The following is a 23,661-nucleotide window of genomic DNA, read 5'->3' as shown; positions in this document are numbered from 1 at the left end:
TTTTCCAAACATACACATACACAGCTTAGAATGGAATCCCAATGGAAAGTCAAATGACCATATTTGATGTAGTACCTATAAGATGTAGACTCTGCAATAAAGAGCCAAAGGCACATAAAAATATATTTTAACTTTAAAAATAACTTAGTTACAGTAATACTTTGCTTGTGTCTTACCAACATGTAGCTGACAGTCAAAATTTCGCAATATAGATATAATATATAGAGATATATAAGAGCTACAAGCAAATCCCCAAAACCCATAAAGTTGTTCAAATGTGAAAACAGAGAAAAGTTTTAACACTGAAGAATTTGCTATGGTGAGCCCAAACGATATAATATAGAAAAGAGTCTAGAAAAAAGGCGTGGGTGTTAAATAAATTTTGACTTCCTCTCGCTCAGAAAATGCCAGAGTACTGTAAAGGTCCTTAATGTGACTGGCACGGCCCTTCATAAGTAGTGCCAGCCCTGGCCAAGCCAGATTTCTTATGTGTCTGAAAACAAAAAATGTGAGCTGTACATCAGCAATGCCCGCCGAAAATGGGTTCTGACTCACTTCCTCTCTTTGCCAGGATAGGTTTGTTTTTTTTCCACTGTTTTTGCAAACAGGGTATACCAGGTAAAAAAATATTTTGTAGGAAAGTTATTTTAGAAAACCCATCACATGACAGCAAGTATAGCCAGCGAAGCTCTTCTCTTTGTGGTTAGTTTTGTTTTGTTCTGTTTTTTGATACCTTTTACCCCAAATGAAAAGAGCCGGCGGTGTCCTGTTACTTATTTTTATCCATGACATTCAGCACCTCATCTAGAAATGAGGGCCCAAGATCGAGCTGCAGGGAGAGGAGGGAACCCGTGAGATCAGAGAGGGACTCCTCTGATTTAGTCTTTTCCTTGACGAGCTCGCACGGGGCGGAATGGTCAAACATGTCCTCGGCCGCCCAGTCGGGATACTGTTCGGAGAGGCTGGAGGAGTGGCTGCCCCTGCCCTGGCTGGACTGGGATGCGGACCCGCTGGACCCCCACGAGACGTCCCCCTGGTGGACCGTCCCGTTCTCCAACAGGCTGCTTTCCTCCGGAGCCTTCTCCTCCATGACCGGCTCACAGCTAAGCCGGGGCAGCTTTCCCGGCCCTAAGGACTCCTGTTTGGAACTGAATGTCACCGGTGACAACAAGGGCAACATGAGTGCCTGGGACCCTCCGATGGTTGGGAGGGAGATGGCATTTTTGAGCACCGGAGAGGGCGTTTCTGTGAACATGGAGTCGGAGGTGCTGTTGGCCCGGAAGAACTCGTTATGCCCAGGGAACTGGCCCATGCGCGCTTTCTCCTGGTTTCCAGGTAGAAGCTCATAGTTGCCTTGAAGAAAGGAAATGTCTCCAAAGACATCGTGCTGGCCCTCTTTGCCAATGTGAATGGTGTGGCGGAAGTCTCCAAGGGGAGGGCTGATCATATCTGGAGACAAGATGTCCCTCAGTTTAAATTTCTTTCCTTTCTTGTTATTGGCAGCTTTCAGGTAAATTGGGGTCTTGGCTGGCATTTTGGAGTTTGAGGATGTCGATTTTGCAAAAGGGGAAAAGGGCGACTTTCTTCACAGATGTTATATGTTTCCCAATATCCTTTTTGATAGGAACTGTCACATCATTTTTCTCAAGTAGCTCAGAAGTGGCTCTGAAATGAGATGGAGGTCTAAGAGGCCTTCCTGGACTTACAGCCAAGCAGGGCTTTCTGGAGAGCCGGTTACATCCGCCAGTCCCTTCCACAGCATGGAGAAACCTGGAAGAGAAACCAAAGCAGGTTATAATTAGCTGACCCTTCAGGGATCACTTGGGCTTGACTTTTTCACTTTTTCAAGAGCCTGTAAATAATGGCAGGACCAGTTCCCATCTGAAGCCAAACTTTATTTTGTTTCTCTCCATTAAGCAGGATAAAAACTTTGATCTTAACAAGGGTCCACTAATCTTAGTCTTACTTCAGGGGAAAAAAGAAAAAAGGGAGATAAAGAGAGATTAAAAAACCCAAACATATGACATCAGCACTTTTTAAACATGGTCATGGACACAATTTTCTGGATACGTCTGAGATTTTAGTCCTTTTCCTCTGTTATAAGAACTGCTCTCAGCACATGAGCAGAGTGATTTCAGCTCCTTAGACACAACTGAATTTGTTTTAAAATATATATTCTCTCTTGCATTGGCGTTCACACTAGCAAGACGAAGAATATTTTGTTGTTGATTGACTTCTTTATATAAATAAAAATGCAATACAATGAAGTCCTATAAGGAAAGGAACTGGAAATATCATTTACTAAGTGACAGTGAAGCTAGTATCCAACAAAATCTCAGTGAAAATGCATTCTTACAGTTGAGACAACTGAGATTCGGAAGTCAAAAAAAAGGAACACTCTTTCTCAGTAACATAAAGCCATTATGGAAGTTGGAGCTGGAATCAAGTTGTGGCAGAGAGAACGGGGCTGTCAAAAATTTCAGGATTTTAACCTAAATGGGAAAAGAATTTGAAGAAGAATAGATACATATATATGTATAACTGAATCACTTTGCTGTACACCTGAAACTAACACAACATTGTTTATCAACTATACTCCAATATAAAATAAAATAAAAAGATTGTGAAAAGCAAAAAATAAATTCAGGATTTGGCGACATTCTGAAATGGAAGGAAAAGAACAAAACTGCTTCTTTTTCAAAGAGAAAAGTGTGATCATACATAATAGGTTGGGTCTTCACTTGAGAATACTTTAGAAACATTTGCTGATAAGCTTGTATCCTTTCCCTGTGGTAGGCAGGGTTCCAAGTAAGTGGCCGCCTGGTGTTAATGCCTTTGTGGGTAGAACCTGCGAGTTGCTTCTAAACAAGGTGATGAGATGTCACAGCCCTGATTAGGTTACATTATAAAAGATTCCATCTTAGCAGACTGGAGGGAGGCTCCCTTTACTGGTTTTGAAAAAGTAAGCCACTGAGAGAGGGCATATGGAAATGAATTCTGCCAGCAACCTGGGGGAACCTGGAAGTGGATCTTTTCCCAGTTGAGCCTCCGATGAGACCATAACTCCGACCCCTAGTTTACAGCCTGATGAGACTATGCATCTAAGCCCTGCCTGGACCTCTGACCTGCAGACACTGTGAGACAGAACACAGGTAGGGCTGTAAGCCACTATGTTTGTAATTTGTTACCCACGTAGAAAGTTAACACACTCTCCCTGCACATGCTATATGACACAATTAGAAGTGATGGGCTACAAGAAGGTTTGGGGCTCTCGTTTTACAGATGAGAACCTCTTCATCTCTTGAAAATAATCCTCCAACTCTTCAGTCACATCAGCTGACATGGAGAAGCTAAACCCTTCGCCACTGGGGGAATTCCTAAAATGGCTCTGCTGTGACCTCTCCCATTGGGCTGTCCTCCCCCTGGCCGCAGAGCAAATAAATAAGTAAATACTCCGAGGGCTGGGTTAGATGGTGGCTTGAGAGCCACATTTGCTTTGTAGCAGCTGGAGGCCGTCTATATCTGCCCCATATTTTTTTCCTTTCAGCAACAGTTTTAAATTCATTTGCCTGTGGCAGATGGTGAGGACTCTGCTCCAGCCAGGTAACAAGTAGCTCTGTTTGGGAAGTGGCAGGCACCCAGGCCTAAGGAGGCAGAGAAGGATGAGCTGGAGAGACCACCCCTACCCTGGCTCTGGGAATGGGGAGGAGGCCAAGGTGGCATGAGGGTTTGCACCCAGTGCAGGCTACCCTGGAAGTTGCCAGATACGACCACACACTCCCCGGAGGTGCCTGGTGGGTTGGCCTTCCCACTTCAGATTAGGAAGGCACAGAGATACCATGTTACTAAAAGAGATGCTTGATACCAAGTGAGTAGATGGGGAACCCTAGCATGGGAAGACATGCTTGTGAGTCTGACATTCTCATAGTTTTAACTCTAATTTGGGTCTTGTAATAGTAACAGAAGTGGAAGCCCTGGGTCTTCGTGCTAAAACATCAATGTCCTTCCCCTCTAAGTGCACAACAGCCCAGGGCCCCTGCCACCCAGGGTGCCTGGTGTCGCCTCCCTGCCCCTCTAGGCACAGTATGATGACCACCTGCAGAAGCAGCTAGGGCGCTGGGCCTGCAGAAGGTGGGGGGCAGCCCCGAAGAACAGCTGCCCACTGGAGCTGTGTCCTCAGTGCACAAGGCCAGGAGGGCAGCTGCCATGGAAAGATACAGTGTGTCCACTGCAACTCCAAGGCATGTGAGGGCTGCATGTGGTCAGCTGGTGGAGCCAGGGTTATGCAAGGCCAGAACCAAGGCATGGCATTCATTTCAGATTCTTTAGAAAAACAAAAATAGCACGAAGATGCAGCTAGAGTGCTTCTCTGCTCCTCTGACTGGATCACTCACATTCACCCTTTACCTGTACAGCAACTGGGGATATTGGGGAGCAGAAGTGAGGAGAAAAGGTAGAGGGTATGCCTGCTACACTTGGAAGGCCCAGTCCTCAGTCCCTGCCTGGCCACAGCCATGGCCATGGGCCCTGCAGGCCCCTCAGCAGAGGCTTGCTCGACCTGGTAGAAGCTGGGTTTTATGTCAGTGGAGTGGATGCAAAGGTGGAAGACAAGCAACAAAAAAACAAAGAAAAAAGTAAGAAAAGGGTTGGTGAGCAGAGGCTAGATAAGCTGCAGGCAGTAGATTATCAGGAGTGGGAAAAGAAAGGAGATACCTTAAAAGGCATTTTTCTTTCTTTCTACAAATATTTACATAGTATTTACTGCATGACAGGGATGGAGGCTTCTAGGACTTTGAAAACAGTAATTTGTATTGAATTTCTATTGTGTGCCAGGGCTAGGAGCCCTCCAATTCATTGGAAGTTAAGGGAATTTGGTGCAAAAATGTCAGTTTTACAACTTTAGACAAGTTGATGTTTGTGACATGGTGCTGGGAAAATATCTGAGAGCTCTGACCCATCCATCTATCTTATCTGTTATCTTTCCTCCTCCAGCTCAGGGGCAACCATGCTTGATCCTGGGAGAGACAATCCAATACCCTGACTGCTTCCTCCCCTCCTTTCTGCTTTCTGAATGTTCTGGGCTCCTTGGCTTATCAGTCAGTGGACAGCCATGCCCCAGGCTGACTGCTCAACAACTTCTATGCTGTTGCTAAAGCAGGAAACTGCAGGGTGGTTTCTTCACTGGGAACAAAGTGCCTGGTCCTGGAGAGGGTATGTGTGCATCTCATGGGAACCACCAACGTGTCATATGACAAGAAATGTTTATTGAGAACGCCTCTATGTGCTAGGCACTGTTCCAACCTTTGGTGTGTTCTAGCTCACTCACAAGAACACATGTTAACACCCCCATTTTACTGACGAAGCATCAAGGCACAGGCTTTGCCAAGGCCGCACAGCTACTGGGCACTAAGCCAAGTGGCTGGGCATGGGCTCCAGACATGAGGGTCTTGCCATTTAAGTAGCACACTCCCTGGGAAGTCAGTCAGCTCCCAAATGATGAAGGGGGTTCCTTCCAAAGCCTCTTTAAGATACAAATATGTGATAACACGATGGGCTGATAAGAGTAGGGAAGCATGCACAGGTCTAACCTCAGTGGAATGCAGTATCTATGAAAACTACAAATCACATTCCTTAGGCCCTGGAATTCCACTTACAGAGATTTATCCAATTTACGTATACGGGAAATAAGGAAATAATACATATACAGTGTTGTCGGTCCAGCATAGTTTATAACAGCCAAGAGTTGGAAACAACTGAGAATTCCCTGGTAGTCCAGTGGTTAGGACATGGAGCTTTCACTGCTAGGGGCCCGGGTTCAATCCCTGGTCGGGGGACTAAGATTCCACAAGCTATGCGGTGCGGCCAAAAAAAAAAAAAAAAAAAAAAATTGGAAACAACCTAATTGTCCACCTTTAGAGGACTGTTTATACAAATTAAGGTGCATCTGTACAAATGAATATTACACAGGCCTAGAAAAGGATGAAGCAGCTCTTTATATGCTGATATAGAAAGAACTTCAAAGACCTATATCTTCAAAGGAAAAAAAAGAGAGGTGCAAAAGTGTGTTGATAACATCTGTACTGGCTTGTATGTAGATAAGCTTTCTCTGGAAGCATACACAGGAAATAATGGTGAGGTGCCCACGGGGAGAGGAAGTAGATGGAAGGGGCTAAGGGTGGAAGAGAAACTTTTCACAGTACATCCTTTCATGATTTTGGATTTCTGAACTACGTGCATGAATTAGCTATTTAAAAAAAATAAGTACAAGGGTTGTTTCGGGCTCAGATTGCACTTTCCTGCAGAGACAATTTTATACGTAGGTCCTAAAAAGTCTACCGAACCCATAAGTCACTGATAATAATGCAAAAAATATTATGGGAAAGTGGGTTCAAAAGCCAAAATCTTAAGGCAGAAGGCCTCACGAGAGGGCTGAGCCTCATCTCACCTGAGCTTGTCAAAGGGACAGATCATTCCTTTCTGTGGTGATCAGGCCTTCACCAAAGAGGCTCCACTAGTCTGTATTTGTAGGATGGAAAAGGTCTCAGAAGAGGTTTTTCGTCAGAAGGAAATGAGAAGAGGGAAGAGCCCCAGGATGCTGGGGAAGGTGTGGGTGGCAGGGTACCCATGTGGAGGGAAGCACAGGCAGGTGGAGGTACTGGGGCTCAGGAGTATAGCTCCTTCTCTGAGAGGTGGTGGTGATGCAGATGAGCAGCATTTTATGATGGAATGGTCCTAAAGGCCACAACACGAAATCCCGTCCCTCCTCACCATTTTCTGAAAAGGAGTCCTAAAGGCCACAACACGAAATCCCGTCCCTCCTCACCATTTTCTGAAAAGGAGACTTGGGCTCCTGGAGGCTGCTGGTGGCTGACCCACGTAGTAGCAGACAGAGCAAGGGATGAATCAGAGGGAGAGCCTGAGTCAGGTGGACACCCAGGAGGAGGAAGCGGGAGAAGAAGACAGGAAGAGCTAAACCAAAAGGGCTTACAGGCCTGACTAGAACTGGAGAGCCAGCCCTCCTGGGTGTTCCAAGATCCAAATGAAGAGCATTTCCAGCCTTTGCGTATCGGTCAGGACTCTACCACCATCAACAACTCTCCACACTTGGGACTCTCCTGCTCTCCAGCTTTCCTACATTGCCATCATTCCTCCACTCCCACCGTCTTGGAAAGAGGAAGGAAGAAAGGGAGGAAGGGATGAAGGACTGGAGGGAGAAAGGAAAGAAAGAAAGAAAAAGAGAGAGAAAAAGAAACCATCCTATGTGTAGACCTTTCTCAAAACGCTGCCCTTGACCCTGAAATCTGAACTCTCCAAGATTGCTGATTCCGTTCTCCGGAAGTTCTTAGATCACTGTTTGCTCCTCTTCCCCCGCTTAGATGACATTTGAGGTAATATTCATCTTGGAAATTATAGATTCCTCTGAAAACAAAGGTTCCAGCTCCTGGGCACTGGAGAGGAGAGACTGGCCAACAAAAGGGTTCAACTCCCCAGTCAGTCGCCTGTCACCGTCTATCAAGGTTAGAGAGGATGTCCGGCAGATGTGTGGGCGAGAAGTCCAGCTGCAAAGGCACAGACCCCCACTCACAGGAACTTGTGAGAAGCTCAAGGGTTCCAAGACACAAAAGGACTCAGGAGGAAGTTGAAGGCATGGTTTTGATAAGAAAGGCAGTGTCAGGTGGTCATTCCTGTACCAGGCCAGACAATTCCAGTTTCTTACATATGACTGATTTAAGCATAAGTGACAGTGCTAACAAGAGAAATCAACACAGAAATAATAATTCAATGAAGAAAAAAACTGAAGTGGCCACCCTTCCCTTCATTTCCTTATCATCCTTTTGGTAAAGAGAATGATGCTGAAAAGACCAAAACAGGGCAGCAGCCAGGAGGTGGGGGAGAAAAAAAAAGGGTTATGAAAAAGTCACACACTCAAAAATCAGTCCCTGGATGACCAGAGTTGACAGTACTGGCAACTCACAGGGCTCTGAAAAGAACAAAGGGGTTGAGATTTTTAAAAATTCCATTTGTTTTAAGAAAGGAATGTTTGGTTTGTCTACTAATTGTTTTTAGATTAATTCTTAGGGGACAGAGAGGATAAAAAGGTTCTTGCATCCTGCACAATAGGTTGCAATGTTAATCTAAAACACGCATGCATAAAAACAGGGCAGGTGGGGGGGAGGCATGTGTGTGTGTGGCTGTCCTGGGGGACCTGTGGGCCTTTTCCTTTCTTCAGCTTGCAGGAAGTGAGTCTGCACTCGACTTCCCCTTTCTTGCTTAGTTGTCACGTCCTTCCAAGACCCCCTAACTTCCTATCACTTTTCGCTTTGTCTCAGTGTTGAATCAGCATGCCCTTCTTCCTAGCACCCAGATGCAGCACCGCTGCACCATCTGGGCCCCAAGCAAAAATACTTGGTTATTCCTCCTTTGTGCCTGAGGCAACAGTCCCAGGGAGGGATGGTGGCATGGCCAAGAACCCGCCACCCCTTACACCCACAACCATCTCTGGGGTATTGCTCTCCGTTGCCAACATAGGGAAGTCAATTCCACTGCGATGAGCCCTGGAAAAGTCTATTTCACCCTGGGCTTCACACTTTAAAGGGATAAAGGTGACCTGGAACATGTTCCTACAGGTTCCCAGGAGTCCAATAGGGAGACAAAGGGACTCCGTCAGGACACGTGAGAAGGTGAGGCGGAGCAGCTTAAAGAAAACTCAGATACTGAGGGAAATGAATCTTCAGGGATCTGAAGGATTCACTGAACTGTAGTGGAAAAGGGATTAACTTGTTCAGTATGAGAGGCCCTAGGGCTACAAAAGCAGAAGCTACAGGGAAACAGCTTTTGGATCCTCTAAGGGAGAACCCAGGGTTCTGGCAAGATGGAATGGGTTGCTGTGGGAACGGGGCAGTGTACCAGGCATGCATGGAGGATGTCACCGGGCAGCAGCCTTGCCCCTGAGCATCTGAGATGTGCACAGTGGGTGGGGTCTCGTCCCTATTCATTTTGAGTGTCCCACAGGGGAAAACTATCACTGCTCATTTCCTTATGGCTCCACATCACACTCACCCATAAAAAACACAGACTTTTCCTAGAAGACTTTCCATTTGAAGACAGCAGTTATTACTAATATAGGGATGACCAGACAACCTTCTGTATCAGAAATACTAAAATATTATGACGATGAGGGCACTCATGCCAATCCTTTTGCAAACCTCTGTAGGAGTGTGTCTCTGGATCAAAGTATTTTAAAATTCAAGGAGAAAAAAAAATCATACTACTAGAGATCCAACATTGAACTTACATGAAAATCTAAGACAGAAATAAATGTAACCAGAGAATACCCTGGTAAATGGCATCCTGAAGGGATGCTTTTCATATTTTTAGTCTGTTTTACTCCACCCACGAGAAGATAAAAAGATGCCTTTTCTATTTTTAGATTCTTATCCTCTCCCCATATTATCTGAACTGAGGACATAGCTATATGCTGCAAGGCTATAAAACGCCATTAGCTTAGTTCCCAGCCGCCTGGCTGTCATGCAAATGAACTTATAGCCAGACTGAGCGGACTATTTTATAGACCCACTCAAAGTCTATGCTACATCTCAACCCGCAATTATTTATAAAGGGACTTCTCGTTTATGATTCAGCTACAGCTTGTATTTATTTTTCTTTTACAACCCTGATTATATAGAGACCCACAAATACCATATGGGAGACTCACTGCTAATGTGCATACACTTCTCACATTTATAGGATCTAATTGTACTGTTTGAAAGGGTTTTTAGAAGCAAAATTGGAAGACAGAGCATCCACCTCAAAGTACCAACCCTGCACTTTTGAAGAGAGGCCATTTCAACCTTTCTCCCTATTAAAATGAGTTATTGAGGAGGACTCAAGACGGATGTGGAGCCCTGGCAGTTATAACGAGGCAGGAGAAGGGCCTGGCTCATTTACCATGACGAGTTTTACAAGGGACTCAGCCTCAGGGCTGGGCAGAAGGACCAAGGCAGAGGCGCTAGCTGGTGGATATGAATCAAATAAGACCATTCCTGTGAACTGCTCCCATGCTTCTAGAACTAATGGATCTGACCTGGTTTGTGAAGCTGCAAGGAGAATATCAACACAGGATGAGAATCTCACCCTGAAGTTGTCAGCAACATTCAGCCGGGAATTGGCTCAAATCTGAAAACTCAGCTCAAATCAAATAACTTGTAAAGTTGCTTAGCTGCTCACCAAAAAAATAAAAAGAAAAAAAACCCTAATATTTAAGTCAGTAACTATTCTATGAAAACTCCAACTATGGCAATAGGAATATCAAGTGATCCAAACAGGTTTGACAGGTGTCCAGAAATTCAGACTATGGTCACTTGACTCATACTACATATGGTATGGTGTTCTTCGTCCTTTGTCTTCAGAGCACATGTAATTTAGGTCTCTTGACTATACTCTTCCTTCCCTAACAGGATGAAGGGACAGATAGGGATTTCCATGCCGTCCTCCCATCCTGCTAGGGCCCTTGACAATCGTCCACACTCGTTGCAGGGGCTCCTCTGCATCACACCAACACTGGGTATGTTTGGAACCTGGCAGTGGCCAGTGCATTCTCTACCTACTTCCACGGCAAACCCCACTGTGTTATAAACATGGAGGAGCCAGGATTTCAGCTATGGCTGGACTCCACAGTCTGTGCTTTTAACCACTGCTGATTTGATAACTAACGTGACTGCCGTGGAAGTGGGTTGAGAATGGGAGTGTCTATTCCAGGCTATCTGTCCTGAAGTCTGACAGCACCAAGAGGAAATGATATACTATGATCTCAACATCAGTGAGAGGCAGAGATGATAACCTGACCTTGTCATTAACTAAGAATGAATAAAATGGTCCCAGATACCAGCCTTTCCAACTCACTAGGAATTTTCAGTATTTTTGCCCTTGTCAAAGAATCTCAAAAGGGATTTGACTTCATGTGAAATAAAAGCCATGAGATTAAAATTTTGAGGTAATAAAAGCCCCTGAGTCTCAAGGAGAAAAAAAAAATATCCTGTTCTTAGAAAAAAGCGTTAAATGCTGGTAATTATTTTCCCAGAGGAAACACGTGCATCGTGGCCATGCATCGGGGCGCCTTGTACACCCACAAGGCTTTCGCCGGGACAATGGCTCCGTTCCCTTGCTATTGACACGTGACTTCCCTCCTGACTTTCTGAAACTAAGAAACCTGTGTTCCTTACGTGAATTGTCCTCCCACCTCTTTACCATCAACCATTATTCATAACATCCTCCAAGACCTGCTTCAGTCACTTCCTTCCTGGAGAAATTCTTAAACTCACCTCACGCAATCCAGGCTCATTACTGCCTTGCTTGGAGGTTTTCTTAGGGCTCCTAAAGAGCTTATATTTGTTTTCTTTCCTGTTCTCTTGTGATTTTGGGTCTGATATCTTCTGGTAGGTAGTAAGCTCAATAAGAATAAGGTAGGCAAAGGTGCTATAAAAAAGGAGCCGCTGTTGTTAACAGTCTCTTCTTTATGCTGGATCACTTACAGAGCCTCCTCTTGGGCTGCAAACACAAGAGGCCCTTAAATTTTATTGAATAAGCCCTTTTAGTTTTCCCTATGCCCATCCCTTAGATCAAGGGTCTGCAAATTATGGTAGGTGGGTCAAATCCAACCCTGTGTCTGTTTTTGTAAATAAAGTTTTATTGGAACACACCAGTGCTCATTTTTTAATGTACTACCTTCAGCTCAGTAGTTCTCAACTGAGGGTGATTCTGTCCCATCCCCCCCACCCCCACCCCCGCAGGTGACATTTGGCAATGTCTAGACATATTTTTGATTCTCATGACTGGGGGTGGTGGCATCTACTGGCATCTAGTAGACAGAGGTCAGAGGCACGGCTAAATGAACATTCTGTGACGCACAGGACACTGCCCCCACAACAAAGAATTTTCCGGCCCCCGTTCCCTGTAGTGCTGAGGGCTGGAAACTGGTAGAGCTGCTTTCAAATGACAAGGTCAGAGTTGAGTCGCTGTGATAGGCTGTATGTGGCCATCGAAACCTAAAACACTAAACTGACGCTTTATGGGAAAAGTTTGAACCTCTGCCTTAGACATTGGCATTTTCACGGGGTTGGATGGTGGTTGTCCATGGCCCAGCCCTTAACAATCTTCCAGCAATCACACCCCTGTCCTTGGCCTCAACTACCTCTAATGCTAACTTCCAAATCTGTGTCTTCAGCCTATACATACCTTAGTCTAGACCAGTGCTACTCAAAGTGGATCTATGGACTAGGCCAGTCCATGATGAGATAAGGAAAGAAATTGAAAGTAAGCTTCTAGAAACTTTATGACATAATCAAGCATGCGGATCTGTGGATTTTTCTTATTGGTCAGACTCTTGGCAAGTTTGGGAGCTGTGTATGATCAGGTCTGAGTGGAAACTGGGTGTGGTCCAAGCAGCTACTCATTGTGTTGTGCCAGGTATCCTATACAATCCATTGGAAATTGAAACAAAGAAACAGAACACTAAAAAACACTGGTCCTTCACAGAAAGAAGCACTGGACTTTTCTCCCCTAGTCTTTCATACCTTTCTCTGTTGCCTCCTTCAGGTACTTCCCGTTCAGCTTACCCCTGATGGAATTTGCCATCTTTCCTCCTCTTGCCAGCCCTCAGCATAGGCCTCCTGTACTTTTCCCTCTCAGTAAATGGCAGGAAGTCACCCAAATCCAAAACCCAGCTGTCACCCCCGACTCCTCGCCCTGCCTCATTCTCCACATCAAGTCCTATTACTTGTCTCCTCTTGTCCATCCTACTGCCTCATGCCTCAGCCTCACTTGTAGCTTTCACGATCTCTTGCACAAGGGCATTTGCCTTCCCACCTGTCTCCTTGCCTTCAACCTCATCTTCCACTTTATGTTTCAGTCTCTATCAGAATGCACCATCTAGAATGCTCCCTTAACCTTGAGTGGCAGGCCCACCCTTACAGCCTGGAGATAAGATAGCCTGTGAGGCCCACTTTAGCAATCAGGGTCTCGCCCAACCCTGCAGCTACATGTCCAGCCAGTCCTCAAGGCCTATACTACCCTTTTATACCTCAAACCCACCAACTCTCACAGTATACTGCAATTACTAATGTCTACTCCACTAGGCTGCCTTCTCTTGGGAACAGACTATATTTAATTCATGGCTGGTACTGAACAAATGTTTGTTAAATGAACAAATGAGAAAGTTTGAGATTGCCTTGACATCTTTCCTCTTCAACCCTGCCTGCCCTGCTGAAGATGCAATCTGAGTCTTTCTGTGACTCCTACAGGAAAATAAATTTAAAACATCATCTAGCAAGGAGCTGTCATCTATTTTCTTGTGGCAAAGGGTTTCTTTCTTTTCCTTTCTCTATCCGTGCAGGGTTAGAATTTAACAGCTTATCAATGTGAGCCACAGTAATTCTACAGACTCATACAGATCGTTGAGATTAAGGCAAAAAATATTTGTTGACATGCTATTTCAAAGGGAAAAGACTTCCATCCATGACTGCCATGTGCAAATAGAGTCTTAGAGAGACAGGCAAGACTCTAGAAAGATCTGACAATACATTTCCCGGAATGCAGACCTACAAGTTACATTTAAGCCAATCTTAAAGAATGAGGCCCAGGAGAAACAATGAGCTTGCTCGCCTGACCTCTCCTTTCAAAAGGAAATGGATTAAGGGGAAACTTGGATTATTTAGCCCAAGATATACAAGGGAACCTGCAAGAAACTGTATAATGAACATTCTACAGAAAAAGATTGTTTTAATATCAGTGTATAACTAGCACAGATCAAGTACTTAAAAAAAAAAACCCACCTATTAAATGAATGAACACATGGGCAAGCAAAACAGTAGACAGAGCTCTCACTGCTATTCTAGGCCTTAGGGGAGGAAAGAACTGGGTGAAACGTTGAGCCAGCCCTATAGGATTCTTTTACAACTCCAGACCATGTGGGGGCCAGTTACCTCCTGTGTAAATGGGATAATCACCCCAAACCCGTCTATCTCTCAGGTGATTATAAGAGCTGAGTGTGAAAATCTTCATAGAGTGCTATGCAAGCACAAAGCATCTTTATCCCAAATGAAAAAGCAGAACATCTACTGAAATACAGTGCTAAGGAGGGGAACCATTCTAATTACCAAAATAACCATATCCATTTTCTCCTTAAAATGTCTCTGGCAGTCACCAATATATGATTGCAGATGGGGCTAAAATGATTTGTGTCTGCCCTGTGAACAACTGGAATTCTTACCTCCAGCTTAATTAGAGAATAATTCTGTCAGCAGGACACGGAGCTAACTTCTTTACAGGTACATGTATCCTTTATTTCCAAGGGTAATTCCTCCAGCCTTGAGAACAAATGGGACTCCTTTGAGTCAGGAAAATTACAGCCAATGATTGGTCAGATGAAGAAAAATTTAAAGGCATACAGTTATTTTCTTTAAATATTTGGTGAGCTGTCAGGTGAGAGGGAATCAGTACCATTTGAAGAAAAGAATTAGGTGTGTGATTAAGGTTCAAGGAGAGGCCAGGTGGGGCTGGATGGGAAGAAGTCTAACCAACTTGAGTTAATCAGCTTAAAGAATGGGAAAGGCCCATCAAAGGAAGTTTTCCAGCTGAGCCTGAGACTGTGGTAGGAATTCCAGAGGGGAGGGAGAGCATTCCTGCACTGGGAGAGGAGTTTGGGGAGATACCCGCTAGTCTGTGTTCCTCATTTCAAGTAGCAGCCCCCCGTATGTGCACATAAGCTTCATGTGCACACAGACAGGTAATAGAATCATAGATTTGTGTTTGAGATTTATTTATACTTAATAAAGAAAACGGATGTTAGAGTTCTAGCTTCTAGGGAATTTTAAGAAAAAAAACAATGCTTTTTAGTGAAGTTAAGACTATCCTTAGAATAAAAATACTTTTTACTAGTTTATAAAATTTTCATTATCTTTTCTCATTTTCCTGATATTAAGGGTACAAAGCAATGCCAATGACTTTCTCTGAGAGCCTCAGCTTGCTCATCTGTAGAGTGGAGATAGTAACGGTGTCTTCTTAGCAGGAGACGACACATACAAAGTAGAAATAGTTGCTAGTGTACAGCAAATTCAGGTTTGCTTTTGGAACTTTTATTTCCCCCCAATGTTTCTGATCTGCTGTTGGCTGAGTCTGCAGATGCAGAACCCACGGATACAGACAGCCAACTGTATAATTCCTCATTCTACGAAAAAAATGGAATTGGGAAAAAGTCACTGTTTTACTCCCCATACTGCCCCTGAGATATGTCCGGCAGTGGCACTACCTGCCCTGTCAGGTGAGCCCACAGCTTAAGGGCTTAAGAGGAATACAGAACAAAATCCACCCACGAGCGTAAACTTCTACTAAAACTTATGTAAGGCCAAAAATCAACATTAGTTTGGAAAACATTTCACTCTGAAGTCATCTGAGAGCAGGAAACGAGTTTCCAGTTCGGTGCAATGCCGTGCACAGTGGGACATGTGGCTTGAGCTGATTCATTCAGCGAGCAGCAGGCTTTGGAGAGAGCCTTCCATATGACTTCATCCAGTCCCTGGCTAGTCATTCACCTTCCACAATGTCCATTCAACAACGAACATCTAATAAGGACCTACTGAGTGCCAGGCACTATTCTAGGAACCGAGGCTACAGCAATGATGTGCTCACAGAGCCTACGTCCCAGCATGGAGACAGATGATCAGTGAGCACACCAATGATGAGTGGCTCATGCAGGCATGGCTGAGAGGTCTAGGTGAGCATTAGGAAACAACAACGCTCATCCTTCCAGCACCTGGACTGCCCAGTCTGTGCTGTAAGCGGACACACGGTACCGAGCCACCACAGTCACACCTGGGCAGGAGAAAGCTTCAATGGAGGTTGGAACAGCCCGGCCGAGAAGACTTTGAGGAAGTTCTGGTGGTGGCCTGATTTTCAGAGTACCTTGGATGATCATTATCACCAAAACCAAAGGATTGGAGGAACCTCCTTTTGAATTTGAACATTTGGTAGCCTGGGAAGGAATAATTTTACTATGGTCAGACTTAAGCTTGGGTAACTGAAAAGGATTTCTGGCTTAACAATGCTAAGAGAAGATAACACAGGTAGGACTAGATTGTCCATTTTTTCATTAAGTCCTATTGTAAAAAAGATGAATGCCAAGCTAAACTAGGTTCAGTCCCTACTCTCAAAAGAGCCAGTAGTCTAGGCAGCCACAAGGGTCAACAAATGATCATTTAAACACAATCAGTGTTAAAATAGGAGAAGGTACAAGACACTATGGAAAATGCCTCAGATACAAGGAAAAACCAAACACAAAAAAACAGAATCACAGCTGTTTAGAGCCAGGAGAGAGCTTGGAGAACTTCTACCAGCTTCCTCTGCACCCCCATCCTTCCCCTTGCACATCTTCCCAGACAGAACTTACCCAGAGATGGGCAAGGATTCACCTTGTGACATAGCTGGCCAGTCAAGGGCTTACCCCCGTCTCCTGCTGTGTTAAAAATCAATGTTACGTGTCTGAACTGCTCCTTGGCCAAAAAAAAAAAGTTAAAAAAATAAATAAAAAGGGAAAGAATTCACATATATTCTGAAATGGCAAAGCCACATTTTACCTAAAAATGACTTTGCTTGTTTAAAAAGTTGTGTGTAGCCTAAATGATTATAATGGATTTGAACAGAACGGGTCTTTTTCAACTAAACACACAGTCATCTATCATTGGCATGATGCGTCTACAAATATGACCTTCAGGTTGTCACCAGAACATGACGGATTCCCAAATGTGTAAGCTGTCTAAATAGAGGCCTGACTTTGAAGTTCTCTGCCCTCCACGTTGGCTTGGGCTGCCCCGCATGGATTTGCACTAGGTGTGTTTTTTAACACAGGGTTTTACATATTAGTATAGTAGTAAGACTGCTATGCTAATAGGTGTCACTGATCCTGGCTCACTGGATTCTAGAGCTAGAGATGATCGGAAATCATCTAGAACCAAAACCTTCATCTTAGAGATGAGAATAAGACCCCAAGAGGTCACAACCTGGGTCAGAGCTAAGACCAGAACCTATGTTTTCTGATCTCCAGTCCCTCTGTGATTGTCTCCACTTAATTCTGCATGAGTTTTATCAAATAGAATGGCGGGGTATTTGCTAGCATCTTCTAGTGCGTTCCTGTGTCTCTGGCCCTGTACACCCTGCGGTTCTCTAAAAGGTTCTTGAGTTCCTTCAGCTCTGTAGGGCAGGCTACAGCGGGTGGTGTCTGCCTCTGGCTTGATGGTTCCCAAAGTGTTTCTTGCTAGACTAGTCCTGGCAGCTGCTCTGTGGGCAAAATGATTTGATAGACACTATCTCCGTGTGGAGATTCACTGTACCAGCGACATTCAATGCTCTGAAAAGTCCTGCAGGGAGGGACCTTCATCAGACTGGTTTCCCAAAGAATCCTCTTCTGATGCTATTCCTGCCTCAGAGTTCACATGAGGTGGTGCTGTATTAGCTAACTGCAGGTGTGTGATCTCTGTAACACTCTAACAAAGAATCAAAGGCTAGAAGATTAATGATGACTTTCTCAAATATGCAAATAAAACCCAAACCACTGAAAATCCAGGTTTTAAAAAATTTAAAATTTGAGGTTCAAGCATTCTACTATTAATTCATGACTTGATCAAGAAAATACTAATTTGAACTCATCAGCCCTTAAACTCATCAGTTTTCTTGGCTATTCAGACATAGCAAACTTTCTAATATCAATATGATTTGTATTATAAAAGTGTATGCTTTAATTTAAAAGACTGCTCTTCCACCAGAGGTACTGTCAAACTCAGTCATCACTATGAGACTGGGTGAACCCGGGCACTCAAGAAGTACAATAAGGCCAAGGAAGGCATCTTTTTCTAAAGGAAAGAACATACCTGACTTGCTGTAGAACTATTTGGCTACTGATATTATTTATTCTGGTTTGTGGGATGCTGTTTTGGTTTGTAACCTTGAAAGGATGGGGGCAGGAAAAGGGGAGATTCCAAATGGAGGTGAAGAGTCCTAACGCTGTTGCCTTCGGTTTTGAGACAACTTGGGTTATTTCAAGCCAAGACATCCTTTCCAGAACCCCTGCTTCAATCTGAGCAGCCTCCCACAGCTCATCACAAACCCACAGTATCAAAGGCAGTGGAGGCCAGGCAGGCCCCTTGGGTTATCCAGGGCACCCCTCTAGGTTTCAAAGGCGTCCTTGCTCTTTCACACCAGAAGGTTATCTGGCAGGGTCTGGGGCATGTACAGAACTTAGAACTGTAATGAGGCCTGACTTCTGCCAAGGACAGAACCTTCCTGCACACCTTGCTCGTGGTTCCTGCATCTTGCTTTAGCTCCTCTTGGGGCAACATCACGAGTGCCAGGGACTGCAGGGCCAGGCACCATGGATGTGGTCACCAGTCTCAAGGAGGTGACTATCCAGATCGGTTACTGGACCCTGCAACCCCCTGACCTCTAGAACTTCAAAGTAAGGATGTGTTCCACACACTAAACTCCACTTCATGTTTGGGTCCTGATATTCCTAGTAAATCTGTTTGTTTATGGTATAAATTAAACTGCTCGGGTTACCGCTAGCAGTTTGATGCTGGATCCACTGCAGATGACTACTGGCCATACTTGTGAGTTGAACTATCTTCAGTAAATAAAATAATTCACATGGTATTCCCAAAGGCTGGCAATTACTGTCATCTTCCTTTGGGCGGTGGTACTGTGAGATACAGTGTACTGCGAAATGAGTTCTCTGTCAGAGGCCAAAAACCCTTAAAAGAGTCTGATTTAATAGCTTCCCTGGCCTTCCTCCCTGTTGGTGAGGGTGGGGTATTTATTTAGCATAAGGTCAAACAGACCTGAGTTCAAACCTGATTCTGCTACTTACTTAGCTGTGTGACCATGGCCAAGTTACTAAACCTTTCTGAGCCTGTGTTCTCATCTGGAAAATAAGAACAATACTATCTACTTCAGAGAGCAGTTGTGAATATTAAATGAGACAACAAGTATTAAGCACCTAAGGAAACAACAAAAGCAATAATGAAAGCATCAACTTTTTATTGGGTCTACTCTGGACCTGGCCTGTTCTGAGTGTGTTCTTTTTTAACTCATTTAATCCTCAGAGTAATATTATCCTCATTTTGTAACTGATAAACTGAGGTACACAGGCTCAGTAATTTGCACCAAGTCACACAAGTATTGAGTGCCAGGGCCAAGATATGAACCCAGACAGCCTGCCTCAGAGGCTCTTAACTTCAGGGTTTTTCCCCATCTCCTTAAGCAGAAGATGCTGATCTTTGTGGAAAATTAGCCAATCATTCATGCACATACTGGGTTGCTAAATTGCATATGCATGTTTAGGTATGTTCCTTACTGTGTAATTTGGGGCAAATTATGTAAGAGGTCTTTCCACACCTGTAAAATGGGGATATTAACAGTGCCTTCTTCATAGAGTGATTATTAGAAATAAATGAGTTATTCAAGGTAAAGGGCTAAGAACAGGGCTTGGCACTTAGGGCAGGCTCCATGTAGGAAGTACCTTTGACATACAAATTCACGGAACAGTGGGATATATTAGGAGAGTTCTTTGGCTTCGGTGCTTGGTAAAGATTTTGTGGCTGGCTTAATCTAGTAGTTTCAAATGACTATACTGTCCTTGCTCTCTGGCAAACATAACTGCATTTAAAAAACAGATTTAGGGGCTTCCCTGGTGGCGCAGTGGTTGAGAGTCCACCTGCCGATGCAGGGGACACGGGTTTGTGCCCCGGTCCGGAAGATCCCACATGCCACGGAGCGGCTGGGCCCGTGGGCCACGGCTGCTGAGCCTGCGCGTCCGGAGCCTGTGCTCCGCAACGGGAGAGGCCACAATAGTGAAAGGCCCGCGTACCGCAAAAAAAAAAAAAAAAAAAATAGATTTAAGTTTTTATTCCATCAGTGAATAAACAGGTACACAGGATTCTAGTTAGAAAGAAATTAGGCCCAGCTTAAATAAAATCAGACTGAAAGCAAGAATTTTCATAATTAAAAAAAAAATCAGAGCAGTCTTCCTAGAGGTTTTTCAGGTTATGAATTGGAAGTCCACTCTCTGGATAAATGTTATGGCTACTGGGCAAAGAGCTTATGAAAAATTTATGGCCTGGTAAAAGTCTTTTGGTGATGTAGGTTAAAACAACTTTATCCCCAATGCTGTTGAACACCACGAATTTTAGAAGGGAAAAAGGGCAGCTTTTGTGAACATGTTGGACATAAAACACCACTTTAAAGGAAAAGTTGGACAGCAGGTAGGACAAACCAGCTCATGTGAACAGTTCTGCAATGATTTTTATGGCATTGTATTTATTCATATTGCACCACGTTTAAATTTACAATAAAAAGCAAAAAAATGTGCAACACTTATTACTCTGGCTGTCTTTACATGTTCCATTGAGATACAAAACAGAATTTCACTGCTCAGATCTTAAGGGAAGGGGGAGCTCATCTTATTTCATGTCTGTAGCTGCTGCCACAGTCATAGCACCATGTTCCAATCATGGAATTCATAATGTAAATCTCTTGCAGATGATAACCACTGGAAAACAGGAACTGCCATGGATCCAGAAAGGCTTCCAAATTTCTCCTCTAATGTTCTTATCTGTGAGCCCAGAGGCTGGTACTGAGTGTTTTATTCAATGAGTGATGCCTGTTGGGAAACCTACATTCTTTAAGAGACTTAATGAAGAACTCTCAACCATTCCTTGGTTCTTTGACTATTAGTCTTTATCATTAATTTCACATGTGACAATGCCAAACATTTCACAACTGCCCTAACTTATCTCTGAGTGTTTCAACCTAATCTGAAAACATACCTGTGTAGCTTATTCTTAACTGTCAGAAGAGCTCATAACAGATCTTAGCTGGTATCAAAAAGAGAATCTCTGGAACTGTCCAGAAAAGAAGCTGCATTTCCCTGGTCGTTAGATGAAAGATCTTTTCGAAGTTAGGTTATAGGAGTCTTTTAAATTGCCTTAGGGATACCCCTGGGGCATCATCAGGGCTTCTAGGTGAGCCTTTTGTCTCCCCGTGCTTCCCTGGGAAGTCCCCAAGAAAGGCTTTCCTATTCAAATCTGCTGCTCTCCTGATTTGTGTTCTTTTTTAAAGGCAGCGCCCCCAAGAAACTCTAGGATACTACTGTGAAGCCTAAGAGCTGGGGGGTGGGGAGGAAACCTTTGTCTCCCTAAGACACTCATAAATTCCCTCCCCTTACCCAGCACCTCCCACCCCACCACCTAGCACGCATCAGCGGCGACTCCCCCAAATACACCAGGTCTGGAAAGATTCATGTTGCAATACCCTTCTGACATTCCTATTCCCGCCCTCATTTTAATTCACTCACTTTTTTTTTTTTTAAACAAAATGTAATTACTTGACTGTCAGCTTGGGCTGCACTCTGGGGCTTTTACTCCTTTCAACACAGCTGCGCTCCCGGCTTTGATGCTGCTGTCCACGCAGCTTGTCCCAGCCACAGCCTGGCTCTCGGTAATGTAACATTCAAGTGCATATTTATTTTTAAACTGACCTCTCAGACTGTACAGTATAAAGGAGGTCCTGCCAAAAAATATGCTACTTTCTATTTATAAGATGAAACACATGCCTCCCGAAGTCGAGAGGGGGATGGAGTATAATAATCCATAACGAAAAAATGGCCAGATCCATTCGTCCTTACATGTCCGATACTTGTCAAGATACTTAGTTTCAAGGAGAAAGGGGAAAAAAATATTGAAAACACTTCAGTTGTTCAGAAACCACCGTACCAAAAAAAAAAAAAAAAAAAATCGACTGCCAGATCTGCAGGTTGGAGCCCCAGGCACAATGCCCCTCGTCAAGTGAGGAGAGGGCACCCAGCGGGTATTGCCACCTCAGATCTGCACCGTGCACCCTGTGCAGCCCTGATGCCAGTCCTCGGTGGGAGGGGAGCGGTAGCAATGTGCGGCTTGTTCTCAGATGGAAAAATGCAGTACGCGCCCAGAATGGCTGTCAATAGCTCGGAGGGTGCAGTGTAGCCGCGCAGCCTCACCCTGAAAAGTGGTGGGCACAAACGGTGGAGCTCTGCGATCTGGTCGTGCCGCTCGCACCCCTCCCAGTTTGCTTTATGTCCCCTTTGATCCGTTGGACACCAGCTGGAAGGGGATGCCCTAGGTATCCCTGCTCCCTGTGCATTTCCAAGCCTAGCCCCCCGCGCACGCCGGAAGCGGCCACGGCCGCCGGTTTGGACATACTCACACGCGCAGAGAAGAAGCCGTGGGCAGGCAGCAACTCACCAGCGGCGCCAAGGATCCCAGCCGCTGACCCCGGGGCCGGGCGCCGCAGTTCCCGAAGGCGCACGCAGTCCCTGCCCGCCACGCGCAGATCCAGCCGGGTCGGCCGGAGCGGCGCCTGCTCACAGCATTATGTGCTCGGAGACGGCGTGAAGGCGCCCAAGGCCGGAGTCTCCGAACTCTCCCCCAGCTCGGGCCCCACCGCTGCCCTCCCCGCCCTCTCGGACCGCGGCCGGGAGAGAAGGTGCAAACTAGACTGAGCGCTCCGCAGCCGTACTCCCGTACTGAACCTGCGAAGGGCGGGGCGGGGCGGCGCGGGGCGGGGCCGGCGGCTCGCGGGGCGGGTCAGGGCGGGGCGGAGGGCGGGGGCCGCAGGCAGACCCTTCCAGCCGCTGTACCTGAGCCCCGGCCCGGAGCGGGCGGACCGGGTTCACCCGCGGCCCGGCCTGCGGGCCCCCAAAGGACAATGGATTTTCATCGTTACCGCCCCAGCGCCACCCCCAGGGATGCGGCTTCCCTGCGAGAAGCTGCGTTCGGCTCCCTCGGCACAAAGAAAGGTCTCGGGACGCTCGGTTCGAAGAGGGACCCAGGGTGCTAGCTCCAGGGTGCCCGAGGACAAAGGGACTCCGCCCGCACCCCGGACACCTGTACAAAACCTTGTGCGCCCACCTCTCTTCGTCCCTACGATCCGATCTAGCCCGGCAAGGCTCCGGCGCGGCGGCCGGGGGACCCTCGGGCAAGAGAAGCCACCTGACCGCGCCGCCCCGGCCCGGCCTCGGGCCCCCGGGCCACTCGAAGCCCCAGTTTGGGGGGGAGGGTCGTGTTCTGACAGTTTCCAGCTTGATCCCCTTGGAGCTGCCGCCAAAACCCGGAGAGTGGATTTGGCGCACTGGAGACGCCAGGGGCTGCTGGCTGAGCAGGGGCAAGCGAACAGCCGACGCTGCAGGTTTTTCCAGTCCAGGGGGAGGCGTTTCCTCTCCCGCGGGGTCCCTAAAAGAGATCTGCCTAAAGCTGGGGCAAGCGGGTGGCGGCCGCCCCCGGACGAGCGACGGGGCGCAAGTGGCGCAGTGGCTGGCCCTGGACCGTAAAATTCAGCCCTGGGCGGCACCTGCGCCCGCTGCGCGCCCAGCCCCTTCGCCCGGAGGCCGAACGTGGAGCCGGTTAATTAATTTTCTTAATCCGTCTCCGTCTCTTCCTCCTCGAGTCTTCGGCCTGGGGAATGAGTAGGCGACAGGAAACGGCGGTGTTTTCCGGTCGTTAAGGTCCCAGCCCGCACGTTCGGCCTGGGGAGGGGACTGGAACCCTGGAGAGTCGGGCTCTCAGGGCCCGACCCCAGCCCCGGGAT

At 46.0% G+C, this 23,661-nt stretch overlaps 2 protein-coding genes across 3 annotated transcripts in view; one reads left to right on the top strand and one right to left on the bottom strand.

The window, feature by feature from the left end:
* Window positions 1-23,661, top strand: part of LOC307196044 (uncharacterized protein) — a gene marked incomplete at its 3' end in the record, with an annotated part of 305,233 nt that overhangs the window by 185,164 nt on the left and 96,408 nt on the right. The window lies entirely within an intron of this gene.
* CDC42EP3 (CDC42 effector protein 3) lies at window positions 122-22,688 on the bottom strand. 2 transcript variants are annotated; one of them, XM_079941395.1, is made up of 2 exons: window positions 22,282-22,688; window positions 122-1,770 (listed from the first exon to the last, which is right to left on the bottom strand). In XM_079941395.1, exon 2 carries the CDS (start codon window positions 1,532-1,534, stop codon window positions 770-772), a length of 765 nt encoding a protein of 254 aa, XP_079797521.1. In that variant the 5' UTR covers window positions 1,535-1,770; window positions 22,282-22,688; the 3' UTR covers window positions 122-769. The 2 variants fall into 2 exon arrangements, with proteins under 2 accessions (XP_079797521.1, XP_079797522.1); XM_079941396.1 differs by having other exon boundaries at window positions 22,320-22,688.

Source organism: Stenella coeruleoalba, assembly GCF_951394435.1.
Source record: "Stenella coeruleoalba genome assembly, chromosome: 13".
Taxonomy (NCBI): Eukaryota; Metazoa; Chordata; class Mammalia; order Artiodactyla; family Delphinidae; genus Stenella; species Stenella coeruleoalba.
Note: the sequence above shows the minus strand (reverse complement) of the source record. Positions and strands in the feature narration are given on the sequence as shown.